The 25,511-nt window shown below is 40.5% G+C and overlaps 1 protein-coding gene across 1 annotated transcript; it reads left to right on the top strand.

The window, feature by feature from the left end:
- Positions 1-4,402: 4,402 nt before the first annotated feature.
- LOC137283908 (uncharacterized) lies at positions 4,403-24,040 on the top strand. Its single transcript, XM_067815583.1, has 5 exons — positions 4,403-4,673; positions 12,373-12,444; positions 13,928-14,113; positions 17,266-17,382; positions 19,296-24,040. Exons 1-5 carry the CDS (start codon positions 4,458-4,460, stop codon positions 19,491-19,493), a joined length of 789 nt encoding a protein of 262 aa, XP_067671684.1. The 5' UTR covers positions 4,403-4,457; the 3' UTR covers positions 19,494-24,040.
- Positions 24,041-25,511: the final 1,471 nt, after the last annotated feature.

Genomic DNA, 25,511 nt, shown 5'->3' with positions numbered 1-25,511 from the left:
AGTGGCATGCTTAGAAATAATTGATTTTAACAATTATCATTATGAAATGGGAACTTGAGAATATGAATATTACAATATTGATATTAAGAAACGTTTTGGAAAATCAGTCCACAACGATGGCCAAAGGTTAATGGACTGGGCGAATCACAAAATAGCTTGGAGGTTCTGAAGTAGAGACCCGAATCCTCCATCACACTGAACAGGAAAAGGACAAAGTATCGCATTAGAACGTAAGTCGAACGATTTCCTGTTGGAACACATATTTAGGCTCACCAAGCATTCTTACGCGTATTCCAGTGACGCACATATGCGTCCTACCATTGGTTCCATAGCTGTTTGACTGTTGAGTTGCTGATGTTCCCAGTCAACGACCACCGTAATGAATTTTCATTGCTTAAGAGTATATATTATTCGCGTTTTAATCAGGCTTGTGTTGTAACTAGTGTGTTGTAATAAATAGTAAGGCAGACTATAAGACAGTTATAACTGGTGGGTGGATATTGTCGAGCTGGTGTTACGACTTGTGGTGTTATAGCTAGTCTGGCGTGGTGAATAGGCGCAACGTTGAATAATCGGACCGGTGTTACGCTTCGTGTGGTGTAATGAATAGATTGTAACAGTCACGTTTGTGTCATGAAACTACTGGGGTGTTATAAATAGGTAAATCGGGCTGGTGTTATAACTGATGTGGTGTCTAAAATATCTCGTAGAAATCTAGTGACGTTCCGCTTGATTTCATACTTATACTTAAAAGGGCGTAAATAATCCAGCTGGTGTTATATCTAATGTCGCCCTATAGTTAGACTGGTGATATAACTAATGTAATCGTCTAGGTAGATAACACTTACATCTAAGTCGATGATGCTTAAATATAAGGTATCTAAACAGATGAAACTTAAATCTAACCTGTCGAAGTAGTTTATATTTAAATTTAAGTGATTTACGTCGATGAGGTATAAGTCCAGGTATCAAGGTAGATCATACTTAAATCTGTATCATCTAAGTAGATGATGCTTACATTAAGTTATTCTAATTAGATTATACTTAAATCTAGGTTATCTAATTAGATTATACTTAAATCTAGGTTATCTAATTAGATTATACTTAAATCTAAGTTATCTAATTAGATTATACTTAAATCTAAGTTATCTAATTAGATTATACTTAAATCTAGGTCATCTAATTAGATTATACTTAAATCTAAGTTATCTATGTAGATTATAAAATTATACTTAAATCTAAGTTATCTAATTAGATTATACTTAAATCTAGGTTATCTATGTAGATTATACTTCAATCTAAGTTATCTATGTAGATTATACTTAAATCTAAGTTATCTAATTAGATTATACTTAAATCTAAGTTATCTAATTAGATTATACTTAAATCTAAGTTATCTATGTAAATTATACTTAAATCTAAGTTATCTAATTAGATTATACTTAAATCTAAGTTATTTATGTGGATTATACTTAAATCTAGGTTATCTAAGTAGATGATGCGTAAATCCAGGTTGTCCATGCCATCGAGGTAGATGGTACTACTTAAATCTAAGTTATCTAAAAAAATGATACTTCTATCATAGTTAGCTCAGTAGATGATACATCTAAGTAGAAGATATTACTTATCTACATGCAAGATACATCTACGGACATATACGTCATCCAAGTATATAGATGATACTTACACCTTCGCAGTGGACACTGTTATGTACATGTGACACACATATCTTCATAGTTCATTCATTCATTCATTCATTCATTCACTCACGCGATTTTCATCTAAACATAAGATATTAATATCTATACAGTTGATACTTACAGTTTAAGCCTTACAAGTAGATAATACCTTTCATGTAAGTAGATGTGTTTCATGTTCGTAAGAGACATTTCCTGTACGAACATGATACTTAGATTTCTGTATTATCTAAGTAGATGATGTTTACATTTAAGTTATCTAAACAGATGAAATTAAATCTAAGTTAGCTAATTAGATTATACTTAGCTTATTCGACCACTCTGGTCGAGAGTGGTCAGTGGTTGCTGACGGTGACGTTCACGAGTCAGTGGTTATTATAGGTATTTTTGCAGTCTAAGTAAACTTAGTCTCAGTGTATTTCGTTACACTCCACCACTGAGTCTAACAAAACCTAGTAGAAGGTCGCGTCAGGTAACCTTTGAGCGACCAATGACTGTCCAATCAAAGGCGAGACCGTTAAATAGATTTAACCAATCAGACAACGGCTACTATTTAGGGATTGGAGGGACTTTCAAAATATTCAGACCACTGACACCGATCTCTTCACAAACAAAAATCCGCATATAACACAGTTATTTGACCTGCAGTATATACGCTTTGGGATTTCTGTTGACATGGTTACCATTTGCTAATATTTCCGCAAGATGACATCCTTGAATATTGCCAAAAACACCATTTTTAGCGACTGTTTACTCACCGTTGTCATGGTTACTCGTACGCCGTGTGTATCACCCGGTAGCGAGCGCACGCTACACAGTATTCGGAATCGTTCGGGTACGAACCTTTTCGAGAAAAAAAGTTCAAAAGGTATGCACGAATGTCCGCTTTCGCGATTTGGTAAGCTGTGTTCTGATTGGTCAATCTCAAAGGTTACCTGACGCGACCTCCCATAAGGTTTTGTTAGACTCAGTGGTGGAATGTAACGAAATACACTGAGACTAAGTTTACTTAGACTGGGTAATTTTGATGATTGGTAAATCTGGACTGAGTGCTAATCAGAGTAAGATGGTTCCTGTTGCAGGTACACAATAACACGTATCGTTGTCATCCTGAAACTCAAAATGGCGTTTATGCCGGCGCTCGAATGGTCTCCAAGATGCTGGAACGGTTGAACTGACCAGTGCCACATCACTGAATAACAAGTAAAGGTGTTCTGCCAGTTAGGGTGACCCCATCCTTGGGCGCTCATTTCGTCTACGTCACACTGGGTTTGTAATTATTCCACCCCAAAGGGGTGTAATCCTTTACTCTTTTTAAACATCGTATATATAGATGAGTCTAATGAATATTAGTGGATGTATGTGTCATGTACGTGGGTGGTGAAAAGAATTTTATACGATGACACTGATACGCTTACATACGGAGCCCCATAACCTTGCCCCAAGGCTGTCCTTAATGCATGGACAAGAGACAATTCTGGATAAGAGGACTATACATTAACGACGCCAGTTTCATTTAAACTATTAATCATTACCTGGGGGACATGTGCAAGCCTAGGGCCTCCCCTCCCCACGCCCAAGATCTGGTTAATTTCATATCTGTGACGGAACTGCTACACCTCAGTCGACCCTATCGCACTACATCAATGTCTTCTTGTAAATGTGTGGAAGTGTTTGCGCAAAGCTTATCTCCATAAACACTACCTTTAAATATGCCTTTCAGTCGGAAACATTTTCCCTGTACAACATAATCAGTTTTAGGAAGAGGTCCCGCCATGCCCTTTTAACTGACGTCATAATCTTTCCGAGGCGTGGACTTTTTTCGCGAAAACCAGTGGGAAAATATATTGTCAAAATTTGCTCATTCTTGTGGAGACAATTTCATTTGATTCCCAGTAGCTGCACTGTCGATGCTGAATTTAACTCTCAAGGTGGAACCAAACAAACCAGGCACTTGCTTCATAGATGTATACAGCAGGACATCTCATTCAAGTATGTCCCGTTCTAACAACACATGCAAGAGGCTCCAGGTTTCAGAAAAATGAACAAAAGAACAATGGAATATACATAATGTGATAAGGAAATATTCTCTCATTGCAATATAAACACGTGCTTACTTCAGATACTTACAGTATTAAAGTCGTTGCTTTAAACGCATAAAGAAGCAGAAAACGTCATCCCTCTCTACATTGATAGGACATATACTAAAATACTGCTTTAAGATTTTATACAAGTTACGTGTGCACATTATGACGGCACACAGCCCTGGAGGGGCTTTTGACAACAGTATTGGGAATGAGAATCCAGTCCAATGAATCTATTGCTCGAGCTATTTACCCATTTGATGGACCCTGTCGTTCCCCTACAACACTGCCAGTCCCTCTCCTCTAATTGGCCGCGGGAAATTCGATCGGTCATCCGTAATGGTTGAGTACTTGTGAATACCTTCTCTAGATAACCATTTAGTGTGCAGGCTACGCTGGCGTGTTACAACATCGGCAACGGCCACGGAGTGGGGAGTACCGTCGAGGGACTGCAGTTAACTACACTCTCCAAAGTGGGTTTTCATTTGCTGCGAAATGGTGCCAACACGTACCATGTTTCCTCATGTGTTTATTTTCTTTAAATCATTTTTCCTAGATGTGACGACATAACATAACTTTGCACCATGAGTTTGGCGGAATCCGATATTTTTGTACATATGAATGTAGACTTTTTACCCTTGGGTCTGTTTTCGCGATTTGTCAAGCCGTAGATGATATGTTAAAGCTACTGTACTGGCGGGAGTCTTATGACCTAGACAGTGTGTTGCCTTACTCGACGTTCAGGACTTATTGTTCTATCTTCAGGAACACAGTTAACATGCGGTTGATGTGTGCGTTCACCGGCGTCATTGTCGCCCATCTGCTGATGACGTTGCTGACGGTGGTGGCGGCCCAAGGAGGGAGGAACGGACGGAGGAGGCAGGCGTCATTGGTAGGATATATATATATATATATATGACACCTTTCCCACGTTTCAGTTGCAGCTATGGAACATGTACCATTGGAACATGTAGTAGTGTGTAAGTTAGAGGCATATTAAGTAACCTATACCTTATATCAACTACAACTCCACGACAGTAGTAATGGATGATAGTGTTGGTGTTTGGGTTTTGATGTCAAAGGTGCCTTTAGCTGCAGGAGGGGGCGGGGTAGCCTAGTGGTTAAAGCGTTCGCTCAACACGCCGAAGACCCGGGTTCGATTCCCCAGATGGTTATAATGTGTGAAGCCTATATTTATTGTTCCCAGTCGTGATATTGCTGGAATATTGCTAAAAGAGGCGTAGAACTCACTATATCTGCAAACCCATCACATGACACTTTTCATCCACTAAAAGTGAATATTTGTGATTAAATCCAGATTATTCTGTTCTTTTAATCACATATTTCGTATAGTTACTGAGAAGAAAGAGCCAAGATTAACTTACTTTTATTCCATTTTCTCAAACAAGCTATTTAGTGTCGCTTATTTTTTAGAACAGTGAATTATTTCCTTTTTTATTTCTGCTGAATGTAAACATATCTAAATTTGCGGAAAGTTGTTAAAATGTTAAAATGACAGTGAAAGAGTTTTAGTTTAGCTTGGGGTAGAGAGAAAAACACTCCTACTCCTGTTACAAAATAGCGTATGTATTTACTGGTCATTGATAGCACAATACAGTACTTATAGCATGTTATACTGCTGCATACTACTGTATGTATGAGCACCACATACTCTACAATGCAACGGGTACAATACGCTGCACTGAGTACACTGTACTACTTTAGACTGCCCGTTTTGACAACGTCCACTGAACGATATGCGATGTAATTTAAGCATCGCGATCAATATTTTTCAGATACTCATGTCGTTTTTCGTTGTGTATTACATTAATGATACATTGTTGGTTATGATGTAATTATGTTTTATTCTATATCGGTTCATCATCAAACGTTCTTCATATGTCAAATATTGTTCTTGCATGTGATTATGAATGCTGCCGTGTCTGCGTTTCAGGTTCTGAATATGACAGGTTTCATGTCTAAAAATCAGTATACATATATGTCAATACTGATATGCATATATATGGTATATACCTATCCTTAACGCGTTGTGAGTTTCTTATGGGTCACATCCCTGGTCGTGTGGACACAGCGCCTCCTGCCCGGGACCAGGGGTTCGCATACCAAAATACTTTGAGAGGCGTTTAACCCTGTCTGACATAAACAGTTTAGGGGAAAAACTCAGATCTGGTTGCCTTTGAGTCCCATTGCTGTGCTGGGTGTCTATGTGAAACCGGCATGTACTTCCCTAGGCTGACGCTATGAAGCGTGCACCAGTCCCTACTAGTAAAGGACCTCCACCAACGTAGTCACAGGCGCGCATGCTCCTATGTACTTCAACTCAACCTTCCTTATTGCTCCATGTACGTTTTTAATGTTTTTGCGCCCACAAGGATTTGCATGCTTGCTTGGTTCTAAAGTATGAGTGTGCCTACATCCATTGCATCGAGTATATCGCAGTCAGTGTCACGATTACTGTGGGAGGTGAAGGTAGCACGTGGGAAGTATACGACAATTCTTGCTGCATTGTGAATGGGAAAACAGGCTGACGGAATTACCAGATCATCTATTGTACAAAGGAGAATGGGACAGCTGAGGTAGTAGTAGTAGTAGTAGTAGTAGTAGTAGTAGTAGTAGTAGTAGTAGTAGTAGTTTTTATGTTTTCTTACTTTGTGCATGCTGTCTTTATATCTCATTTTATTGACTTCGAGGCCGAACGTATCGGGGTTAATATTTTTCATGCGATGCCCTAGGGCAAAACATCACGTTGTCGTGGTGACGTGAGGTCATGAACGATGCCATGACGCCATGGTTCTTCTGTGACGCTGCGTTCTACATGCGACGACGGCGGGTAGCCAGTCCGTGTTTGAAAGTAGATTTGGGTTTATTTTCGTCAGTTTAACGACTTCGGTAATAAACAGGATATTACATGAGTTCCCATGACATACTTGATCTACGACATTCGTGCCTAAATGTCGGTATGTCTCTCGCTCTTGCTCTGAAAATATCAACATTTAGGCACTCGTGTCGCAAACATAGTATAACATGGGCACTCATACAATATCCTCTATTTTGTACCTACGAGGGCGAAAATGCCGGGGTTCATATCTCACATGTGATGCCCTAGGGAAAACTATCACTTTGGCATAGTGACGTGACGTCATGAAGAATACTTCGACGTCAAGTTTCTTCTATGACGTTTCATTCTACGTGCGGCGACGGCGGGTAGCCAATCTGTGTTTGAAGGTATATTTAGGTTTATTTACCGCAATTTGACGGCTTCAGTAATAAACAGAATATTATATTTGTGCCCATATCATACTATATATACGGCATTCGTGTCTCGCTGGGGAAATGCCAACATTTAGGCAGTATGACATGAGCACTCATATAATATCCTTTATATATGGCTTTTATATACATTTTACTTACTTTCGTGTCCCTGATTAGTTGTACATTTAAAATCAGATTCACGTTATTTTGTTTACTAGCTGTACATCTGTCTATATCTGACAATCGGAATGATACTCGCAATTGATGCATTCAGACATGCATTTAGCTTGTGAAGTGTGTTATTAAATTAGAATGTACAAATTGTACCAAAGCGTCTGTATGTTCAGCCTATATTGTTCCTTCAAAGAAGACATGTTCCTACGTTAGTATTGTGATGGCTGCTATCACTGTCAGTATAACAATATTTTTCACCATTTTTATTTTGTATTGTTTTATTTGGAATTCAGAGAGTGAATACTTCACTTGCATCCAAGATATTGTATACAATATAAGTGATGTGAGTGTTTAAGCAACTATGCACCGGAAGGTGTATGACAACAATACATCATGACTATTTCAAGTGTAGGACCGCAAAGTGCTCTCCGTCAAACGGATTACGGGTACTATTAAATACCCTGTCTCGCGGACACGCAATCAATACCTTTTTCTGTATATGTCAAAATGGTAGTTTGATGATTAAAATAGATCTTAACATAAATAAGTAATTATATGTATTTTTTAATTTTCTCATCGCCGGAATTCTTATACTTCCCAAGTTCGGTAATGTAATCATCATTTGAATTGACGTGTGGGGTCGGGTGTATGTGCAGAAATGGCGTTGCCCTTTCGATTATGAACGTCAGTTTCGTGGCAACGTGACCGGACTCTTCTGTAAGTAGTGATCTCTTCTAACATACTTTCACGGGGCAAATAGCGCTCTGTAGATGTATGTTAAGCTTCCTGGCAAGCTGTTGCACATTTGCTCTACATGGAGTTACAGTCTCCTACTGTAGGGGGTGGGATGAGTGCTGGTTGGGGTGCGGTTATTGATATCGTGACGAAAATATGGTTATTTTGCATTTTTTGGTGTGACTGCCTATTATTTGACTCTGGTTGGTTGTGTATATTGTCGGTATGAAAATATCGTTATTTCGTAGTTTTCCTTTTGTAACTTTCCACAATCCTGCAAGCTTTCTCTGGTGGAATAGTCTGGGCGGTATCAAATTTTCTGAAAGTTTATGGAGGGATCGGTCAAAAGGGGTTCAGTATCGCTAAACCACTGCTGTACAAGGGCGATCGTTCATATGGATAGACAAATTCTGTATTAACCGAATGCATAAACCGTTATCATGCAACATGATTGACACCTATGTTGCCCAAAGTAGTATTCTGAAGCCGGAATATTCCGAGTGGATCTAAATGATTTCTTCAGTCAAACCCCTGTTATTACGGAAACCTTGCCATTCTGACCATGGAAACAAATCAATAAATCAACCACTAAAACTATTTTGTCAATCTGATCATCTGAAATCCAAAAATCATAAATGCATTTACTGTTAAGTTGACCTGATTTTCCTAGCCTGTTTCGCTGATGTTTCTGTGGGCATACATTTTTCTGATGAACTTACCTTTTGTGTTAATTGCCATGTTTTCTGGAAGTGATGCCTCGGCGAAGTATCGATATGAGGAGGATGTAGTTACATAGATCAAATTCTTGTCAAGCTCGTTCCAACATAGCTGAGCGGACGGGCGACCGAGACCGCGTCGTTAACTGTGCAGATCTGCGTTCTTGTGCAGAGTGGCGTGGTAGCCTGGTGGTAAAAGCGTTCTCTCGTCCAGGGTTCGAATTCCCACATGAGTATAATGTGTGAAACCCATTTCTAGTGTGTCCCTCTGATTCGCTGAACAGGTCGAATCCCAGGGTAATGATTCTTAGTCTGCCAGCGTTCAGTAAGTGTTTGTAGGTTTCATCAGATAAGTAAGTGTCTGTGATTTACTTTTGATGCCAGAACATGCACACTGACCTATGGTGACAGTGTGAATTCTAGCTGTATGAAGGCGAGATTTTTCTCAATGGTCATCGGACAAATAGTGTACGTCAAATGTTGTAACTGATGACAATTATGTATGTCTATGGAGCTCTCCATTTAAATGTACTCCGACTATGCTGAACAATGCCATTACTATTCTGGAAATAAAAATATGTTTCCCATTACCCCCGAGTTCAAGGTTTGGGCATTGAAGGTTTTTATATTTCATCAAAAGAGATGTCAGATGACTTCTTGTTGGTTGATACGTTACGTGCCTAAACATCCCTCAATCACATAGTAGAGTTTGAAAAGCAGTCTACTTAAAATAAGCGACCTGAAACGAAGACGGTGCTGGTTTAATCATCAGGAATGATGTCATCTGTTTACCCAGAATACACGATATATATTGTGTTAATGGGAGCCAATCAGAGCACAGCGTTTGCGTACAATCTGCCGTCTGAAGTCTCGCTTTTTGTCTCTCGGCATTGTGAAGTTACACGAGTGACGTTGAAACAACTGCCAAGATGCAGTGACTTTCTTTAAGAGTAATGCTTTATAACATTGAAAATGTTCCTGACATGTTTTACAGAAGTTTTTAATGTAACCGACGTAAATATTTTCCCGTCTAGCTGCCACTGCAACACTTCTTTATACAGTGAAAAATGTGCACTTACAGCACTCGTTAAACACTTACAGGATTTGCTCTATTTTCGACCAAGAGTTTGTCCACATAAAATCTCTTTCTTCACACAGCATACGTGTCAACAAGATGCTAATAGAACATTAAACGCTGTCTATGTCGACAGACTTCTACCCCGCCCCCGTCTCCTAAATATCTACGTTGCGGGAATCTGAGACGTTATATTCTGCGTGCGGTAAAACAATTATTACATAATAAATGCTATTCCTGTGGATCAGCTGCCGTTGTCTCGCCAACATCAACATCGGTCTGAACTGAGACATGTTATGACACATGTTTCGGCATGATAAATACCAAGATTTGTTTATCTGTTGCGAAAATTGTTGGACTGGGACCGAAGTCGAACTCAAGTATAGAACAGCTACGTTTCTGAATGGACTAAGCGTACTGTTTCAGTGGTACAGTGTTCTGGAGTGGTGTGGAGTATGGAGTATGTCAACTTCAGAAGACTGGGAGATGGCGTCGCGTGATGTGGTGTTGTGTGATATGGCGTTGTGTGTTGATACGATGAAAACTGGTGGTGATGGACGGAAGTGGTATGGTGGTGTGTATTAGGGTGGTGGTATGGTGGCTTGGGTAGGCTGGTGGTCTGGTGGTTAGGGGAATGGTGGTGGTCCTCTGATGTGAGGAAGGGTGATGGTCCTCTGATGTGAGGAAGGGTGATAGTCCTCTGATGTGGGGAAGGGTGGTGGTCCTCTGATGTGGGCGCTGGTGGTGGTCCACTGATGTGGGGAAGGGTGGTGGTTCTCTGATAAGAGGAAGGGTGATGGTCCTCTGATGTGAGCTAGGGTGGTGGTTCACTGATGTGGGGAAGGGTGGTGGTCCTCTGATGTGATTAAGGGTGATGGTCCTCTGATGTGAGGAAGGGTGGTAGTCCTCTGATGTAGGCTAGGGTGGTGGTCCTCTGATGTGGGGAAGGGTGGTGGTCCACTGATGTGGGGAAGGGTGATGGTCCTCTGATGTGAGGAAGGGTGCTGGTCCGGTGGTGGTCCTCTGATGTGGGGAAGGGTGGTGGTCCTCTGATGTGGGCGGTGGTGGTGGTCCTCTAATGTGGGCGGTGATGGTGGTCCTCTGATGTGGGCGGTGGTGGTGGTCCTCTGATGTGAGGAAGGGTGAAGTTCCTCTGATGTGGGCAAAGGTGGTGGTCCTCTGATGTGAGCTAGGGTGGATGTCCTCTGATGTGGGCTCTGGTGGTGGTCCCCTGATGTGGGGAAGGGTGGTGGTCCTCTGATGTGAGGAAGGGTGGATGTCCTCTGATGTGGGGAAGGGTGGTGGTCCACTGATGTGGGGAAGGGTGGTGGCCCTCTGATATTAGGAAGGGTGATGGTCCTCTGATGTGAGCTAGGGTGCTGGTCCTCTGATGTGGGCGCTGGTGGTGGTCCTCTGATGTGGGGAAGGGTGGTGGTCCTCTGATGTGGGGAAGGGCGGATGTCCTCTGATGTGGGGAAGGGTGGTGGTCCTCTGATGTGAGGAAGGGTGATGGTCCTCTGATGTGGGGAAGTGTGGTGGTCCTCTGATGTGATTAAGGGTGATGGTCCTCTCATGTGAGGAAGGGTGGTAGTCCTCTGATGTGAGCTAGGGTGGATGTCCTCGGATGTGGGGAAGGGTGGTGGTCCTCTGATGTGAGGAAGGGTGATGGTCCTCTGATGTGAGGAAGGATGATGGTCCTCAGATGTGAGGAAGGGTGGTGGTCCTCTGATGTGGGGAAGGGTGGTGGTCCTCTGATGTGAGGAAGGATGATGGTCCTCAGATGTGAGGAAGGGTGGTGGTCCTCTGGTGTGAGGAAGGGTGGTGGTCCCCTGATGATGGGAAGTGTGGTGGTCCTCTGATGTGATTAAGGGTGATGGTCCACTGATGTGGGGAAGGGTGGTGGTCCTCTGATGTGAGGAAGGGTGGTGGTCCTCTGATGTTGTTAACGGTGGTTGTACAGTTACGTGGGTGAGGGTGGTGGTCCTCTGATGTTGTTAACGGTGGTTGTACAGTTAGGTGGGTGAGGGTGGTGGTCCATAACATTCTGCGACTTTACGTGAAAACGGGTTGTCTTTATCGTTGTACTTGTTGAACGGCGGTAGTGAAAACTTGGAAGATAATCAGAATTACGTATATGTGAAACAGATAAGGGTCCAACCATGCACATACTGCACATTGTGCTAAAACTTGTCAGCCGTGTGCGAAATACACATCACGTCGGAAAGCGCACATAATATCACCAACTTCTCCATGCCATTTCTAACAGTGGTCATACTCGGGACTGCTTCTTAGAAACCTGTATCTATTGCAGTATCTTAACTATCGGCATATTACTTCATGTCTAGGTGTATCCGAACGACTGAAATGAATCGGCATGGGATGAAATCGTGAATGCTGCACGCCGATGCATCTCGCTTTCTCATAAATCGAGGAATCATGCCACAATATCCCAGCATGCACTACTGCAATGAAACGCTCGTTTAGTCCGAGTGATGCATGGCGAAAGCTTTTGGCGAAACCTGTTGCCACTTCAGGAAGAGTCTCGTGACCGGCGCTTCATTCCATCAGAACCAGTCAGTCACACCTGAGCATGCATCCAGTCACTATTGGTGTTGCAGGGGCACATCACAGGATTTACACCACTCTCACCTGCACCAGACGAAGTGAATTGTCATATTACAATCAGACAGGTGAGTACTAATCTAAAATATCAAAGTAGTGTGAAAGAGCGAGGCATTCCATCAAACTACATATACTTGTAAAACCGCCTTTGTATTGTCTGAAAAATAATTTAAGATATACTTCAATCCTAACTCTGGGAAATTACCTTAGATTATTGAAGATCGTGCCTTGAGATGTACTGTTTCTCCTGAAATACACGAACGTTTTGAAGGATTCACTTTCGCTCAACGAATACGGTGTTAATATGTTACTGTATATATACATGGAAGAGAGAATCGCAACGCCAATGGTATTTACCCCCATACAGCAATTCATTTCGATATAAAACTTTATGTTTGTTAACTGTATTACATTTGCCCTTCGTGCGTACCATACAATGATTTAAAGATATTCAAGTGTTGCGTACCATACAATGATTTAAAGATATTCAAGTGGTGAGCATACACGTGCAATACCCGTTATAAAGCTAATATCAAATTTCAGTAAACTGTCCCACTGTTACATAACCTGGAAGATCAGTTGATTTTGTTGTCTTGAACTGGTAACAGCTTAGAGACGGAACGTTATTGGTATGAGGAGATCATGATTGATGGCCGAGCTCGCGTTTTGTGCAGCGGAAACACTGGAGTATCTTAGAGCAAGTGCCGTTCTGGTTTACTGAAAATGTCTGGTATGCCCTCGCATGACTAAACGTGACCCAACGACGGTCACAATATCTGAATGGATAACGATTTATAACTGACATTCTAGTCAGGGTTGGTGATAACGACGATCACATTACGACGACTATCCTCTGAACACAAAGCAAATCTTTATATACAAATAGTGCACCTGTCATGGTGATTTCGTGGGGAAGAGACGGTAGCATTTCCAGGAACACTGGTAGCAGAGACGCCAGAGAGACCAGTACAAAGCTTGATTTACAGCAACAAGCTCTCCATCAATAATGGAGCCTTAGCGTCAGATTCGACGTCTGTCAGAGTCAATGGCGAGGGCGGTCAGGGCTGTTATTGCAGTCCTCGGGTTTGCGTCGTTATTAGCACAACAAAAGGAATCATATTTTTGCTATGTTTCCTTCTCTGAAAAACTTCCCTGCTGCGTTGTTTTGCGTTTAGATTTGTCATTTACCTCTTTCTTGAGTGTCAGTATATCCATGTGTGAGCTACTTTCGAGAGGTTTTCGAGACAGAATTTCTGCTCTTCCATTCAACCGACCCTTAGATAGAAATACAATACCTCAGTTCGTTTGCAATGGTAAACGATTCTTTTTTCCATGTATGCAGTATAATGAAAGTTATAAATTTTAATCGCCCAACAGCTGTTCCACAGTATATTCAACCCCAAGAAACATAAAGAGATGCACACACGTCACTTTCTATTAATGAATATGATATCTCGACCTGCTACTATTCAGTCTTCGTTTTGAATGTTAACTGCAAAACAGAAATCTGAAATCACAAATGACAAGTAAATTGTTGTCTTTACGTTACAGATCGAGTACGCTGGAGGGCGGTGTATTCAACTTGGGACAAGAAGCGTTTGCCAGTCTGCCGTTGCACTAGATCCATTCAGCAGTCAGTGCTCCAACACCAACAGGCAAATCAGGAACCGTGGGGCACGAAGGAGAGGGAGAAATAACAGCGGGCGAAGGCGGACTCGGGGACATCGACGTGTCTCGGTACCAAGAACAGTAAAGAATCAAAATATTACATTTACTACTGAATTATGTCATTTATAATTTATATGTACTGGTTGTTGTTTTAACATCGGACTCAGAAAAACAACAACAACAACAACAACAACAACAGTGTGATTCTAACCTGCCCCGGGCCAGTGAGTCGGGAAACGCACGTCCCACACTTGGCCTAGTACCTTAACACTCACTCACTGAGTTTTTAAATAGAATCACTGTGGAAGGCTGACATGAAAAATAGAGGGAAAGAAGGAAATTCGCTCTATTCAAACTCAACCCCGACAACCCCAAAGAGACATTTCAAGTATAGCATGCACATTTAGTTAACTTTAAGGAGTTTGTAACAGAAAGAAATATTCGTTGATGCGAAATATATCTTTATTCAACTGTGTGCCTGGGGCTGAAAAGATTGACGCAAATGTCTGTATGGTGGGGAAGATATAACCTGGAAGTACTAACAATTAAAGAGATGAGAGCAAATGCATGTATAGTTGGGAATATATAACCCGGAAGTACTAACAATTGAAGAGGTGAGTGGAAATGCTTGTATGATGGGGAATATATAACCCGGAAGTACTAACAATTACAGAGATAAGTGCAAATGCCTGTATGATGGGGAATATATAACCCGGAAGTACTCACAATTGAAGATGAGTAAAACTGCTTGTATGGTCGAGAATATATAACCCGAAAGTACTGTCGACTGGAGAGATGAATGCAAATGCATGTGTAGTGGATATATAACCCCAAAGTACTAACAATTGAAGAAATGAGTGGAAATGCAAATATGGTGGAGAATATATAACACGGAAGCACTAACAATGAAAGAGATGGGTGGAAATGCTTGTATGGTTGAGAATATATAACCCGGAAGCACTAACAATGAAAGAGATGGGTGGAAATGCTTGTATGGTTGAGAATATATAACACGGAAGCACTAACAATGAAAGAGATGGGTGGAAATGCTTGTATGGTGGAGAATATATAACACGGAAGTAGTAACAATTGAAGAAATAAGTGGAAATGCTTGTATGATGGGGAATATATAACCCGGAAGTACTGGCGACTGGAGAGATGAATGCAAATGCATGGATAGTGGGGAATACATAACCCGGAAGTACTAACAGTTGAAGAGATCGATGTAGCTTCATGTATGGTGGGAAATATACTGAGTAAAAAAAGAAACTTCACATTCTTTCTTCAGGGCACTATATAAGAACAAGAGATGATAAGATGGTTAAACTGTTCTTATTGCATTTCTGAGATCTGTGTGATGTACTCGATACACTGGCTGTGCCACAATCAGTTCCATTAGGCTACACCGCCTTTCCAAAACCTGGGTATACAGAATGTCAAGTCACAAGAATAAAAATTCGAATGGAGATTGGCAGTCAGCAACCGATTTCGAATGGTCAATGAGGACAGTCGACCTCTAAACATCTCAGCCATGGTTCGTGTAGCCGGCAGAAATCTGTCACGTAGGTGACGTAGGACGGCTTGAAGGTCTTCTGCGTGGACGACCCGACCCGACGTCACACGTGGACGACCCGACCTTGGGCGATCAGAAGTTGTGCCAGCTTGTTGTAGACGACCTTGCAAGTCCTACACAGTACGACGGCTGCATTCCATTGCTCTTGCGACGTCAATAACTGATCTTCCCGCTTGCAACATGCCAGCGGCACGTTCACGTTGCACATTTGACAATCGTGGCATTTCAAGTACCGTTTTAAACTGTGCCAATGCAAACACGTGTAAATGAAGAAAGCTTCGATGCGCAGGTCACGTGAACGACTGTACGTGCAAAACCTGATTTGACACTAACGTCATTTGCACGACGAATGGACGGGTTTGAGTGGATTTTGCTAACGTTTATCAAGAATCGAAAGATAGGGATCCCATTTCGGATACATAGATGTATCATCAGAGAAAAAATGTTCATTATTTAAAATAAATACATTTTGTGAAGTTTCTTTTTGACTCAGTATATATGACCTGGAATTACTGACAATCAAAGGGATGAGAGAAAATGCTCCTGATTTGTATCAAATTTCAAACTCATAATGTACAGTGTTCATGAAAGATTCACTGTGTTCCCTTGAAAAAATCTGTGCTGAAAGTCGATAATAATGCGTTGCGGACAGATGCTACAGGAATAACTTCTTCATTCTGTATAGGCGACGCTTCGACATAGATTATTTTGTCATTTGCTCGACAACGAATAAAGAAGTTGTACATTCATTCGTTCGTTCGTTCGTTCGTTCGTTCATCCTTCAAGATAAGATTCTAGAATGGGATGTACACATATAACCACAAATTGAAAGATGAAATGAGATGCATGCGTTGAATTTGTATATATACATGCATGCTTGATGATACTGAAAAAACTTGTATAGAACGTGCACAGAAAACAAGTAACTACGATTGGAGATGGTTGTATATGACTGTATATGCTTTAAGAACATTGTACATAACATACATATTTATTCATAACATTATTGCAACCATGCGATAATAGACAAAGCATATCATATCGCCGATTATGATGATAGAAAATGCTTCAATGGTATGTGCTTATAGATGCACGTAGTTTTGAGATTGAAAGTCTGGGCGTGTGCGTGCATGCGTGCGTGTGCGTGTGCGTGTGCGTGTGCGTGTGCGTGTGTTAAAAACATGCGGCGTTAGTTCAGAGATGTTGTTTTTGTGTGTATTTAGTTGTATTTATGTTTATTTCTTTCTCATCTGTTTCTTTTTGCATTCGTGTCAGAATTTCTGCTCTGCCATTCAACCGAACCTTAGATAAATATGAGACCAGGTATAATGCTTCATATTGCCATTTGTTTCTCTTGTTTCTTGTGCTTTCGAGTCAGAATTTCTGCTGAAGTAGACCTTAAGCTCCAGATATATGGATGATTCTGATATAGTTTCATGTTCAAATGATTACTCAGTCCGAGTTGTAACCACGTTACAACAACGAAACAAAGACTGTGAGACAAGAAGGATGACTATTGGTATGCAAAGCTCATTCTACGAAAGTCGTCTTGTTCAAAAGTAATTCGATGGCGGTAAGGTTCAGCGTCGGCACCTGAAGTGTACCTTGTTTGTCGATGTTCGCTCAATGAAATGTGTTCTGATTGCAGGGACAGTACGCTGCTTTGTTCGAAAGACTTTCAAACGGCGACACTGACGATCTGAGCAGATTCACGCCATCACCACCTGCCTTGGAGGATGTAGAGTGCCACGTTGCAGTAAGGAGGGTGAGTATACAACCATGTACTGTAGCATGTGAATAATCTACACAGACACTGTGCTATAGGAGGGGTTTGCCCTTCTGTGGCTTGATGTTACAGGGACGGTGAGGTAGCCTAGTGGTCAAAGCTTTCGCTCGTCACCTGAGGTTCGGGTTCGATTCCGCATGTGAACAGAATGTGTGAAGCATTTTGGTGTCCCCTGCCGTGGAATATTGCTAAACCGGCGTTAAACTAAACTTACTCACTCACATTTTACGTTACGTTAACAGATCAACATGGATCCAACTAAGTAGTGAGTGAGTAAAGATGAGCACACCAGACGTTATGGTATATGGAGAATGTGACAGGTTCCCCCTCCACATATCCCAACAAATTAGTGTAATCAAATATTGGATAAAGATAATAAACATGTCACCCCACCGTTTTTCCGAAAAAATGTTATGATATGATGTTATTGAGCCTCCAAAGTGGAAAACAGAACTGGGCATCGGATGTCAAAAACCTTTTTTCAACTGGATTTAACAACCTTTGGTACGACCAAAAGGTATTCTAGCCGCCACTGTTTCTAAGAAGATTCACACAAAGACTAAAAGATATCTATCAACAAAAGTGGTTGGGAACTATTTCACTATCAGCAAAATGTAATTATTATTCAATGTTAATAACCCACATTTACACTAAAGGTTATTTATCATGTGTAAATGTCAAGAAATTCAGAAAATCATTGTCACGCTTCCGTTGCTCATCCCATGACGTATTGACTGAAAAAGGGAGATTTATGAATATAAAAAGAGAAGACAGAATATGTAAATATTGCACTAGCAATACTATAGAAGACGAATATCATTTCCTTCTTGTCTGTCCAGCATATGATACTCTCCGTAGAAAATATATGAAAGAATTCTATTTTGTGCATCCGTCGATTGATAAATTCTCCTCACTGTTGACTTGCTCAAATGAAAAGGTGATCCAAAATATTGCAACTTTTATTCACAAAGCTATGTTATCCAGAGAACTATTCCACAAATGAGATGTATAGGGAATATACACATATATATATATATATACATATGATATTTTGAAGTGAGTATTTTGGCATGATACTATAGTATATTTAGTGTGATCTGTGTATATGACTGATATGCCATGATAAATGTTATAAGATTTGGTATTTAATATGTGATATGATATATTATATGACATGGTATGAATGGTATAATATACTATGATAGGTATAGTCTGATACAATATAGTATGATACGATTTAGCATGTTAAAATGTATATGTTATGATATAATATGACATGATATGGTACCATTTGATATGATATGATCTAAAATGACGCGATGTGGCATTACATGGTATGATGTGAGATCAGGTTTTCATATGATTTTATATGTGTAATGTGATATGTCTTTATACTTTAGGCCTACTTAATAAAGATGATGAGTGAGTTTAGTTTTACGCCGCGCACAGCAATATCCCAGCTATATGGCGGCGGTCTGTAAATAATCGAGTCTGGACCAGGCAACCAAGTAATCAACAGCATGAGCATCGATTTACGCAGTTGGAAACCGATGACATGTGTCAAGCAAGTTCCAAGTAGAGGAACAGAGGAGAACAGGTCATTATCCCTAATGACACGTGAATGAATTTTTGGAAAGCCCATATGCTTATCGCCTGTGGTATTTCTTTGTTGTATGGTGTTGGAATTTTGGAAGCAGGATTGGGATTCTGCATATGTTCACTCCATAGTCGCCTTCTGAATTAGTGTTATAGAACCTGGACTAGTCTCAGGAACCAGCATCAGAGTCTGGTTAAGTGGCATATTATGTTTGACGACAGATATTATTTGTCTATTCCTAACAAAGAATAATTTCAGCCTGAGTCTATTTTTGTGTGTGCATTTCCCTCAACAGACTGAGCAAGTTGGTGGTCGATGTATTCAGTTGGGAGCAAACAGCATTCATGCGTGTCAGGCTGGCGCCCATCTTGACCCCTTCAGCCAGGACTGCGAGAGACAAAATGGCGGCCGCGGGCGACCGAGAGGCCATAGTTTGAGGCGGTCGTCCAGGGGACGGTCCCCACAAAGGTCGAGACGTTCCCCACATGTGTGAAGGTCAAGGTCATAATGACGTAGAAACTGTGAACGTGACATAGATGAAGCGGATGTTATCGTTGACCGTGCGCATTATTCGTGTGTAAACATTACTACACAACTATGTTTTGGTGTAACGTGGATTTGGATATTCAGTGCTGATGAGTTGTTTATGTCTTTCTAACTATGAAATTACTTTGCCTTAATACAGCTGCAGTCGTTGTATTCAGCCATTTTCTAAAACATGTAACTTATATTAGAACATGTAAGATGTGATATTCATTAGAACATAATTATTTTTTCTCTCATAAAATTTAGACTGTGAATGTGTATATTTTGAAAAAAAAGTCGGCTCCTGTTGAGGGAATAATGTTTGTTGCATGTAATAGTATTGTTACCCAACACATTTTGGGCTTATGGCCTGGTTTATCACGGGATGGCGTAGACGATGTATAGATGTACACAGACGTACAATCTTAGCCTGTAACGTTACAACGTTTCATATCATTGGCAACGTGGCGTATTTTACCCCTACAAAAGGTTTGCCAAACCTCTCCAATTAATTATCTAATTCTCTAGTTAATTGTTAGGGTTTTATGTGTCACGCACATTGAAATAGGAAGATATAAGCATTTTTAGGTTTCAAAGTTTCAAGAAGACTTTGTTAAAGCGCCCTTGCACGTGTATGATAAAGCACTTGTCTCAGGTCACTCAGTATATTGCTATGCTCAATGGCGCACAGTTAGATCCTCAAACAAAAGGCGGTTGGGTAGATTATTTTCCCGAGTTTTTGAATGTATTCACTCAAATTAGTCCCTCTTAAGTCAGCCCGCACCGTTAAACTGCGCCTTTGCGATATTTTCCTGAGAACTGGATAGAACAGTCATGTCTTATCAGTATCTCCCTGGTTCAGTTAAATTCTGCACATTGATGTTGATTTAATTGACAAAACGACATACTTCATGCTATGAGTTGTATCAAAAGGGAAAAAGAGTTAGCATCCCTAACCATCATACCTATAAATGAAATGGATATTACGGGAACCATATCATTTGTTTTTCGGGTTTTTCTAAAAAAAGAAATAGGATCTACACGTACATCCATTTCCTAGTACTGTAATACTTTAAGTCCCATTCTACCATGACTTCAATAAATGCTGAATCGTGATTGGTTAATCAGTCATCCAGAGGTATATAATATGATATAATTTTCCCACACAGTATGCATTGTTAAAATCCTAATAACGAAGTTGTGGTGGATTGGAGGCATACGTACTCTGTTGGGAAATCAGCGGTATATAACGAAATTATAGAAGCTCTAATATTTTGTACATAAAACCTAACCCTAAGCGTTCGATTTTAAATCAAATATAGAGCTCTTATAATTTCCTTATATACCTCTGATTTTCCATCACAGTTTGTTTATCTCATAAATATATCGCAGTACAGATACCAGTATCGAAATATATTGCAAGACAATTTATATACCAATATACAACCTTAGTCCGTATGTTCTGTGTTGGTGTAGCTACACGACCTGGAGAGAGGGTGCAGATCTGGACTAGAACTGTGTCTAGAGCAGGAGTGAGTGTTAGAGGTCTGGTAAAATCATATACACGGTATCCTTGTTGACCAAGTTTACAGCACAACACTAATAGTGACGGTGACATTGCCTGTACACATTGAACAAACTGTAGTATGGCACATAGCACAAAAATGTTAGCGAATGCTAACATTAGGACAAGCTATAGCATAGCACAACAGAGATAGTGAATGTTCGCATTAGGACAATCAATAGAATAAATAGTTTTGTTAATGACGTAACAAAACACTGATAGTGAACGCATACACTAGTAGAAACTCTTGTATAGTACAGCAGCGATAGTGATTCAACTCATTAGGACAAGCTCTTGTATGGTATACGGCTGTGATAGTGATTGCATATGACGTTAGGACAAGCTTTACTGTAGCACAAGGGTGATAGTAACAATGCACACTCTAGGACTAGTTCTAGTATTGTACAACATTGACAATGACTCCACATTATAGGACAAGCTCTTGTTTTGCACAGCTTTGATGGTGATTACACACTTTAATAACTGCACGCATTAGGGCAAGCTCTAGTATAGTACAAAGTTGATATTGATTTCACGTTGTACAAGAAACTCTACAACTGCGTAACACCGATAGTGACTGCACACATTGGGGCAAGATCTAGTATAGTACAAAGTTGATAGTGATTGCACATGGTACAAGAATCTCTACTACATGCGTAACACCGATAGTGACTGCACACATTGGGGCAAGATCTAGTATAGCACAAAGTTGATAGTGATTGCACATTGTACAAGAAGCTCTACTACATGCGTAACACCGATAGTGACTGCACACATTGGGGCAAGATCTAGTATAGCACAAAGTTGATAGTGATTGCACATGGTACAAGAAGCTCTACTACATGCGCAACACCGATAGTGACTGCACACATTGGGGCAAGAACTACAAAGTTGATGGTGATTGCACATGGTACAAGAAGCTCTACTACATGCGTAACACCGATAGTGACTGAACACTAGGACAGTCCTTAGTACTGCACACTATCGAAAGTGAGTAGACATTTTACGAGAAGCACAACAGCTTGTTCAGCTTGACCTGAACTACTCTATATGCATGACCTGGGAGGTCAAAGGCATAAACGGCAAATCGAGTTCATTAAATAGGGGAGCAGAGAGTGTTATTTATGTTGCGTTCGTGCGAGTCATCCATGCATGGATTCGTTACAGAACTTGTTCCGGAAAACAACACTCCTAAAAAACCCAATCGTTTTATGTTTTAATAGAATTGTTTATTCAGTTATATGCTATCTAGTTTGGTTTACTAACTTTACAAGGTACAGACGTCAGGTATCGCTGTCACTCTCTACCATCTGTAGCTTCTTTTTGAAGAAAGTTATGACATTGTCACGACCTTGTCTCGTCTGTTCGGACATATTGGCAATCAAAAGGTGCACCCCTTCACAATAATAGATCCGACCAGGTATGACACGGTCACGAAATGCATTAATATTCACTTGATGATGTCAACCTGAATAAACTAGTATTGCACAACACAGTGACTGCACACGTTCGGACAATCCAAAGGGAAGATAGGATTGTTGGTGACGGCGCATATCAACCTCAGCTGAAAAAAACATCAACATATGTGATGCCAAGCAAGTGAAACATGCCATTCACCATTTCATGCTTGTCAGTATGCTTGTTATGTTATGTTACTGCAGTTTCCCCCTGTACCCAGTACACGATCATAACATGACTTCAGAACACATATACTCAAATAACTTAATTATGCACCCCTGAATTTTTGCAGTGATATGTTTTCAACATGTACATAAAACGTCTCGTTGTGAACACAATGGAAAACATGGGTATATCTGACTCGTAGGATACTTTAACTTATAATTAACGACAAAATCGTTTCATTCTATGTTGATTGTATGATGATATTTGCTCATTCAAATAGAAAAAGAAAAACGTTGTTTGACAGTAGAATCTATATATGTCGTACCGTCGCTAACTGAAAAATAAAGAAGTCGTATATCCATAAAATAGCCCTCATCCTCGACCTGCCAGCCTCCTGATCCTCTGAAGGGGCAGTCCGCGCCATTCCTCGTGTATAGTAGCTTCCAGCTGGGCCACGTACAGGAGGATCCTTTTGTTCCACAAGACGACCACCAATCATGTCTCACATATGCTCCAAAGGTTAAGATCGGGCTATAATTCAGTCGTGAGACATGTCGGGGGGTGCTTAGCTAAGTTCTTTGTGTAATATATTCTGATAAAAGTCGCTGATGTTATATGTATATTAATATACATGTGCGACATGTGAAATGTATGCTCGATGGTGTTTGACATGGAAGAAAATAGTGTAAACTTTACTTTTTAGAGCTTTGTTTTAAGCAGTGTTTGAACAGTGTAGCCTCGTGTTCCCTATTTTCGTGTTTCATGCTTATTTTCATGCTTTACAAATATTGGACTGTTACTTGTAGAAAATATCTTGTCTGCTTACTCACACACAGTGTTTCTAAGACATTATATAACATTCAAATTTATGACGTAGACTCTTATTTTCATCAGTCTGTGGATATTTTTATTGTGTCCATTTTAAAAGTAATTCTTAATTTGTGAAGAAGTAATAACTAGTGTTTGAAAAAAGGTAATGTCTTCTTTGTTTAGTAAGCAGTGAAGTAAGGAAGAGCTAGTTTGCAGTGCAAGTAATTTCTAAGTTGTCATATAAGTAATTCTTTTGTGTGTGTGTGTGCGTTATTAGAACAAAAAAGTGTCAACGAGTTTAGTTCTCCTTTTGAGTCTTAAAGTACAGCAGGAAATGAATAATGAGTGTTGATGGCTTGTAGACTGCTGTTGTCACTGATGGAATACCCCCAGCAATGATCCGCGGAATTATATCAGGGAGTACATGGGAACCCTGCAGCTGGGATACGGAGCTACCATATGTATGTTTAAGTGCGAGTTGTATCTTGTTGAACTATGTTGTTTGAGTACTTGAAATTTATATAAATCACTGTAGAATACATGCTGTCTATTTCAATGTTTCGTGGAATGTAATAAATATAGTACAGAATAATCGGATACGAATTTGTTTTGATGTGAACAGTGCACGTGCCTCCAGGCTTAAGGATCTGCGACCCGTTTCATAAAAGGATAAGGACTGTCAATGCGGTCTTTAGTCATTTTCAAAAGGGAGGCTCGAACCCTGAAATCCGTGCCTGGCACTCGGCTCGGGTACAACAAAGACTCATCGGCAATTACTCGGTACAGTGTGTCTGCGTGGGGTATTCATGCTTAACATGGTACCTCGGTGAGTTGGCACTATAAAACCAGTTTAAGTCTGAGCTAGTACAAGCATCCATGCATGCACGTCAAAATATTCACCTCACCTCACTACCGAATCTAACTGAGTGAACATCACGTAAAATATTTGTCTGAATCGAGCGATTCAGTGGAAATCAGGAGCAAGTAAGTGGGTGCTAATAGTGAAATGATGAGCACTCATGGTTCGTTCGTTGATTTAAGAAGGGTTCCAATGATGACATACTGAGTAAATATGGATGTCAGTTACAGTCGACCAGAAGGTGTGTTGTGTGATGAAGCTTCTGTGAATCACACAGCAGTTAGTATTTTATGTGTGCTTCGGTAACTTCCTTCAGTTCGACCACGTGAACACCACGTACAGTCACAAAAACGTCCAGACTGACGTGTGTAGACACAGGGGCTTGTATCGCTTACAAACGGCGTTCGGAACGACATATAGGTGTATAGAACCTGCCCTAGTGCTATATAAAAGGAAAGGGGTGTAACGGAGAAACCACCCCATACTCGATCAAAGTTAGAAGTCACCGCGTAACATATTTTTAAGGCCCCGTATAAAAATTTAATATTCAGTGGGATTTTTTTCTATTTGCTGATGAGCGCGAAATATGAACTTGACAATATTTCTTACAGTTTGAATAATGTACAGAACAGCAAATTGGTAAGAATAGTTTTAGAGGTGAAATATTTATAAACATAATTGCCCACTGTATATTTTGTTTCCCACCAATCGGATGACCCAAGTCTATTTGTGCGGATCTGCTCAGGTCACTTTAATATCAAGGTCACTTATGGCCGACAAGTGAGTAGGATTGCTGGCTATTTTGGTGTAAATGCTTGCTTACTGTCGACAAAATGACATGTAGATGTTGCAATAAGTTTTCCGACCCGCGGAATGCCACAGCCGATCGAATCCAGCCCGAAGCTGGTGCTGTCAACGTGAATAAACGTAATAAACGAATTTAAAAGGTGTGTTTTCGCCGTATTGGGTGATCCATGATTTTGGCGTGAAATTGCGGAGTCGGCTGTTTTCGATGATTGGTAGCTCATTTTATAGGGAAATCATCTGGCTTTCGATCCGTTGGCCTTGACGGGACTTTAAAATATTTTCCGCGGTGACATGTAACTTTGATCGAGGAGGGGGTGGTTTCT

The sequence above is a fragment of the Haliotis asinina genome, chromosome 5, assembly GCF_037392515.1.
Source record: "Haliotis asinina isolate JCU_RB_2024 chromosome 5, JCU_Hal_asi_v2, whole genome shotgun sequence".
Classification (NCBI taxonomy): Eukaryota; Metazoa; Mollusca; class Gastropoda; order Lepetellida; family Haliotidae; genus Haliotis; species Haliotis asinina.
This window is presented reverse-complemented; position numbering and strand designations above follow the sequence as displayed.